The 7,394-nt window shown below is 35.5% G+C and overlaps 1 protein-coding gene across 1 annotated transcript; it reads right to left on the bottom strand.

The window, feature by feature from the left end:
• Positions 1 to 735: 735 nt before the first annotated feature.
• On the bottom strand, positions 736 to 4,577 carry LOC142356162 (uncharacterized). The gene is made up of 2 exons (XM_075408123.1): positions 4,162 to 4,577; positions 736 to 1,689 (listed from the first exon to the last, which is right to left on the bottom strand). The coding sequence occupies exons 1-2, from the start codon at positions 4,437 to 4,439 to the stop codon at positions 999 to 1,001; spliced, it is 969 nt and encodes a 322-aa protein (XP_075264238.1). The 5' UTR covers positions 4,440 to 4,577; the 3' UTR covers positions 736 to 998.
• Positions 4,578 to 7,394: the final 2,817 nt, after the last annotated feature.

The raw sequence follows: 7,394 nt of genomic DNA, 5'->3' as shown, positions 1-7,394 counted from the left end.
GTTTTCTCCAACAGTTGTTTTGATCTTTTCGGCTATTTTGATTTTTTTCTGTGTGCTGAATTGCACCAACTATAAAACTAAACGTGAACTGAAACTATCCGTTTCAGTGAACAATTGTTTGGTTGTTTGGTCGTTGCATGATGTAGGGTATTATTTCCAGTAGTTGTTTTAGATTTTCATTGCATTTCCCCTGATTTCTTGGTTTTAATGGTATATATTGCCCATTTTGATTGTGTCTATGATATTGTATGTATTGTTGGTTGACCAAATGAAAGTTGTATGCGAAATCTTAGTTGAACCATTACTGGAATTACTGCAAATAGTAGTGTTTTTTAGAAAACTTTGAAGATTTTGATTTTTCGTATTATTTGTCTTTTTCTTTGTATGTTCCATCCCTATTATTTTGCCTATTGTATAGTTAATCAATGAGTCAAGATAAACAGTATACCACGAATAGTTAAAAAATTGATTATCGAAATTCCAGATTGTAGTTTTGTTGGAGCAAAATTATTAGATTTTGGTTTTCGTCGATTTCTTTTCCCTCGTTTTTTTTTCGAAGTGATCAGCATAATGAATTCGTCACTTTAGATAAGTATGCATTCGCCTGCGACTCAAGTCAGGTTTTGCTGCGAATGGAGTCCGTAGTCTTCGCGCTATGTTCAGCGGCTAGTTTGCTCACATTAAATTTCCCGCCTCAGGTGTTCTGAGCTATCAAACTTGTTTGCGAAAAAACGATTTCACAGCAGACGAATAAATTTAATGGGAGTGGGCAACAAAAAATTCTACAAGTTGAACCTGCACAATTTGGGGCATACCCGCTAGCTTTGTACTCATTTTTTTTCTGTTCATTTAAAAAAATGATAGTATATGTGATAGAGTGTTCGTCAGTCCTCAAAGCAGTTTTTCTGCAAAATTTTGGATCCAGTACAGATCAAATTTATATTCCACGTATAAGCGGATTTCCAGCATAGATACTATAAGGGGACAGAACTCAACTCCTAGACAGTTAAATAGTACGCAAACAGTTTATAATAAATGTAAAACGATACCGATTCAAGCTTTTTCACATCAACTTTTTCGAACTGTCGGCTTGTAATGGAATGGACTGATAAGTCTTGGCCTATCAACTTCATTATATCTCTTATCAAATCAAACAGTTTGTCTGAAAATGTATCTCCTCGCTTTTCTTTCTCTGCTATACAGTATCTGTTATAGGCAGAACTTGTTTGGGTATTGAGATAGAATCCATACAGGCTAACTGGTATAATTTGTACCATTCGTTGGGATGAGAAATGGGAAAACTTGGCCTCGAAATCCTTCTCGTAACATCGATACTCGGATTCCAATATTGACCAATCAAATCCTGCGTATAGTCCCATTTTCCTGTAAAACCGATCTATCAAGTCGTCAATCTGTCCATGTAGTTGCGTAACAGGTTGCGTAATAATTTCTTGGTTGCATAACTTTTGAGTGAAATCTTTGTCGTCCATGCATTTTGGAGAGAGTACAAAAGGTCGCGGGTATCCAATGAGAACAAGGCTGGTACCCTTTAGGAATGTTCCAACAATTTGGTTCATGAAGTGATCAGTATCAAACCAGTGAAAAGCTTCCCCCACTGTCACAAGTGAAACTTGTTGAGGTTTAATAGAGTGCTTTGTCATCAATTGCCCCAAATCGGTTGCTCCAGCTCTGAAACAAGACAAAGGCGTTTCCGGCTCGTAAAATAACAGCTGAACAAATAAATAAAGAAGCGTGTTGCTATATGAATATATATATATATATATATATATATATATATATATTACAAAACGCACGGTAATCCTTAGCAGTAGATGAGGTGCAAGCGATGTTCTTGAACGAATTGCGGTGAATTGTTACTCAAACTGTGTTATTCATCACTTTTGTGGTGAACAGCCCCAAAATCTTGTCATGCGTTAAAAAAGAACAATAGCATTAAAGTGTTATAACCATTTTGTGAATCCTATTCGAAAAAATTTAATTCAATTGAAACATAAGATCTACGTTCAAAAATTGAGCCAGCAGACATAAGAGTTCAATTATTGAAACCTTGTATTTAATCAATTGCAGATCGCCACTAGTTTTTCAGAAGTAGATCCAGAAGTTAATCAAGCCAATAAAGAATAGACAAAATGACGACTCTTTCCAAATTTTGGATTTCAATAGTGATATATCATCTTCTACATCCAAAACTAAATGGTTTTTTGGAAAGCCTCAGGACAAAGTGTTGCCTTAGGAGGCATGCAATTTCCATAGGAATGGTTAAGACGCTTGCACTACAAATTCATAGAATTGTTTTTATTTCCTTAGTCATTAAGTCGGCTTTTATTTTAAATTGGCGTTGTCTCGTTTCATTTTTCATTTCACATTTACGAGTTTACGAGCTGCTATAATGGAGAGCGCAACAATACAGAAGAAAGTTTTAAATTTGTCAAACCAGTAACAAAGTTCATTTTTCACCAAGGTGAGTTTGTAAGTCTCGTTATTTTGATTGACCAATAAAAGTTGGAAGAGCTATAGCTTAGAGTGCATCATTAGAGATTTTTTAATCCTCTTTGTTTAGAAATGATTAACTAGATGTGTCAAAAAATCATTGAAATAGATTAGTCACAATGAAAGCAAAAGAGATAACAAGACATGTCCTGAATTGCAACCCAATCAATTGAATTAACTAATGACCTGCCAATCAACTTTTCTACAGCATTATCAAACTGAAACAGGCAAAAAACCCATAACTTCATTTGCTCAGAAATAAAGCAAAATTCAAGAAACAATTAGACAATTTTGTTTTCCAAGATTTAGTGTTTTGAGAAACAATAACAATATTAACACAACATGAAAATATCTACCCTACGCATCCCTAAAATGTGTACACAATACAACGTCTTAGCGAGAATCAATGGCAGATAAAGCAAAAAAATGGGCAAAACTAAGGAATTTGGAATAGAAAATTTTTTTTTGGGTATAGGTGGAGTCAGAGTGAAATTAACACAACTGCATTCCAGAATCCTTATCCACAGCCTCCCTATCACAATTTCTAGCAGTTCTAATGGCTCAAAAAGGGACAAGCTAAATAACTTGTCATTGGCATCTGCAGAGATCTGTCATTATTGAGAATAAGGAATAAGACAGCAATGAATACAACAAATGTTAGAGGCAAATTTCAAAATTAATAATTTTTTGAAAAAGAAGAGCATTTAGTTCATCGAAAGCAATATTTATGAATTGAATGAAATAACATAGTTGATTTAAGCATTCATAAGAATTGATGGAACCTCTCATAAATGAATCTCAGAGATAAGTGGAATTTTTCATCAAAATAAAAAAACCCTCAAAACTCGAAATATTGACAGTTGATCTTGAAAAAAATTTCTTGAAAAGTGATGTCTCGTTTATTTTAACTCGGTATTGAGATTTTAAGATTTTCAATTGAAATAAACAGTCCTTCGTTTAGCATAGACCGGAACGGCTTGCATTTTTAGGTTCAAATTATTTGGCCTTCGTTTGCACACTATTGCCTTTTGTAATTTTCTAATAATACAATTTTTCTATCACAATGCAATTAGTCCTGTTTTAAACGTGATTTAAGCTAAGTTGGATTGGCAAATATTGAACCAACGCGCAAATAATCAAAATATCGATGTTTCCTTTCACTTTAGCATTGGAAATTTATATAATAATAAAAATATTTATATAGAAATTTATATAATAATATAATAATAAGAAAAACTCTGGAAACGAGATACAGATATCGCACTTCGCGAGAAAATTGGCACTAATTGCAAAACTTTCATTTGTGCTCCTTTTTCTGAATAAACTGACGATAGCAATAAAAATAACGAATACTCGGAAAAAATCTGCCGAAAACAAAAACGAAGAACGAAATCGTACAGGGAAAAAACGAAATGACATCTTCGTACGACACATGGTCTCAAAACAATGAAACACGGCTTACAGATAGAGAATGACTTCTTGCAGAAAAAGTTTATTATTATTTTTTATTTTTAGTTTTCGCTACCAAAAGAGAGTGATTGCGTGTAAATGGTTAGAGAAAACGCAATCTTCAAACCATTTCATTCAAAATTGTCATCAGCATCCGCTTTAGAGCTGAAAGCATAAAAAATGGTACAGACTCAACCTTACTTTTCAAATACTATGTTCTTGATAGCGCTTTGCTGTGCTGACTTGTTTGCAACTTCTAACTGTTTCCCACTGCTGTCAACACCCATCACGTGGCCAAAATGGGGTGCCAGCTGTCGTGTTAACAGCCCTGTTCCACATCCTACGTCAATTGCCCAATGTCTCTTTTCTTCGCTGACCAAGGAGACGATTTTGTTCACCAGTTCAGGTGGATAAGATGGGCGGAATTGGTCGTAGAGATTGGACTCGGTTTTATAATCATCCATTTTGGTCACAGCCATTCGATATATTTAAAAGGGAGCAAATTGCTAAATTAAATCTATTTATGATTATAGAATAGCTCAGTTTAGGAGATATATTTAATTAGTTCGCGATTATGTTATCGCATCTGCTGTATGGCAATAAATGCATTTTATCAACTATTGGTGACCGAAACCAGTACGCAATTTGATATCAAACATTTGTAATTGACAGCAAATCTTTGTTCTTCTGTACAAATTGTAGTATGCTCGCATTTCTTTCTCTTGCGAACTCTACATATTTCAGTAGGCACAATATGGTATTTCAATTGTCTTTGTCCCTGCGAACAGTAATTTGTTAAAAATAAAACAGCCATGTTAGTATAAAAAGTTCTGTAGAACAAAAAAATAAATATATCAAACTGCGGAGAGCGCCATTAAAGCTGAATTTGAGTGATTTGCTTGAGACAGAAAAATGAACGGCATAGCCCTTCAGTTCCGTCACTTCGAATAATTTTTCAACATCATATAACTGGCTTGACGACTGTCTGCTTGTTTGCATGTCGCCTGGATACCCATCCTTTAATCCACCATGTCGAAAAGCATCAACAAGCAAGAATTTGAATTTTACTGGTTTGCAAAAAATTATTAGGTCCTTTTTTAATACCAGTCAAAAATATGCTGAAATACATTAATGTATAGATTAGAATCAACATGGTGACTTTTTCAATATATTTTTGAGAATATTTCAGTACATATTTCAGTATTTTTTCTCCCTCTCTTCTCTTTAAAAACTCGAAACGATACTTGATTCAACGAATTCACCGGGTTCACCGCTGAGTACCAAATTTTTGTATACCTACTTAATTTGTTGCCACCATTTTTGCCATCAGTGAGCTTATGTATGGTAACAAAGATTCTACACAAAAATGGTGCAAAGACTCCCATCCTAAGGTTCGAAATCAAAAACAGCAGATCCTTGTTCTGAGGCTGTATTAGAATAAAATTTATTTAAAAATAAAGCAGCCGTGTTGGCATAAAAAGTTCTGTAGAGCAAAAAATTTAATATGTAAAACTGGAGAGCGCCATACCTAAAATGTCATGTACCCACCAAGACATGTCTTATGCACGGTAGATTTTGCAATGTACCTAAAGTGTATGACGTTCAATATGGTTCATCTTATAACGAATTTACAGATCTTGTATGTATAGATCTTCAAGATCATGCCTAAAACTTATTTTCAAGATCTGCATTTCCGCGGCATACCGAGGAATGCCTAAGAAGCTTTGTGAATGTTATTTTAAAACTACATCACCCATTATCTGTCATTTAAGATCCTGGTAAGAAACCAAATTTTCTGAGTGCTAGGAAAACTTCCATTTATATGCTAACAAATCTTTCAGTCGCCCAGTAGTTGGATAAATTGTACACCAAGGTTTATGGGCGCGACCCTAGACCACTCTGATCAGACCATTTCCCAGACTTTGCCCTCTTATCAGACCATCGTGCTACCCAAAGCCCTCTGATCAGACCGTAGTGCGACCCAAGAAATTGTGCGACCATAGTGCGACCCAGAAAACTTCAGATCAGACCATCGTGTGACCCAAATCCCTCTGATCAGATTATGGAGCAACCCAATTATTTCCTGCGACACTGCTGCAACCCAAAATTTTGCGCTACTTTATTGCGACCAACGCTCCCTCTGATCAGACCATACCCAAACTTTGTCCTATAATCAGACCATTCCTGAATACCCGCTATAATCCGTCGTTATTTGATTAAGTTATTCAATTCAAGCACATATACTACTCAAATTAAAATTCAATAATTTAGTATATCTTGTTAAGGTTAGGACAAAACTAATTGATAAAAATGTAAAAAAAAATTCATTTTGAAGTGCCTCCAACTTTTCTTTTGAGTAATCAAAAACAGTGATAAAAAACTGCAGTCAAATAAATACGGTCATTTAATGCTCTGTGGTCAGTATTTGGGGCATATTGTACAGATTTTGTTCTCAAATGAGACCGTAGTGTGAATATTGTCTAGACCATTTCCCAGACTTTGCCCATTGAGCAGACGTAGCGTGACCATTATCCAGACCGTCGTGCAACTCAAGCGTTTCTCAGACCATGTATTTTGGGTCACACTACGCCATCAGTGTGCGACCCAAATGGTCTGATCAGAGCGGTCTGGCGTCGCGCACCTAAACCTGAGACAATACTTTTCCGCAAAAGTTTAACAGTTGAATCCTCATTTCTAAATGTTTTTTTAATTCCGATTTTTTGTAGTTTTCTGGATGACTATCAGATATATGAATACATATTCAGCAAAAAATTAACTTACTAAATGATTTTTGAAACTTGATTTTGGGATCTATCGCCCGGTTCAGAGTAATATTGCGGGATTTTGACGATGCCGCCCCCTTACCAGAGGTTAACTTAACATAGATTCTGTGTCCTTGAGGATGAAGTGACTAATTATGTTGGCTACAGCTCTCATTTAGCATCTGAGTACTAGTGCAGGGGATTGTTTAAATTATCGTTTAAATTCAGGCATTTTAAATTATCGTCAAAAATTCCACCAGATACCGCTTTCTCCGTTGCACATACCATTAAGGTCTGAAAATTAATTAATTGATTTAGACGGCAAATAACCCATTCCCGGGAAAAAAACAAAAGTTACTATATCGGGTTTTATGCGTTTACAACTACAAAATGCTCAATATACCTACCCGAGTCGAGGTCCCAGTTTTACTTCTAGGCAGCAGACTGTCTGGGTTGAAGAGTTAGCTCTGAATATAAACGGTCTGGAAGAGCTTTGGTTGTCCAAAAATTGTCTGATAATAAGTCTGGGAGGTCTGGAAATGGGTCGGCTAGGACTGATCGTGAGTCTGGAAACTTTTTGGACAGCAATCTGGGAATTCTGGCCATTGTTCTGCAACTTGTCTGCAATTAAATGTAATAAGTCTGATCATGAGACCGGAAATTGTCTTGAAT

Source organism: Convolutriloba macropyga, unplaced genomic scaffold (assembly GCF_964194025.1).
Source record: "Convolutriloba macropyga unplaced genomic scaffold, txConMacr16.3 SCAFFOLD_2415, whole genome shotgun sequence".
NCBI lineage: Eukaryota > Metazoa > Xenacoelomorpha > Acoela > Convolutidae > Convolutriloba > Convolutriloba macropyga.
The sequence above is the reverse complement of the archived record's forward strand: the minus strand, read 5'-3'. Positions and strand labels throughout refer to the sequence as shown.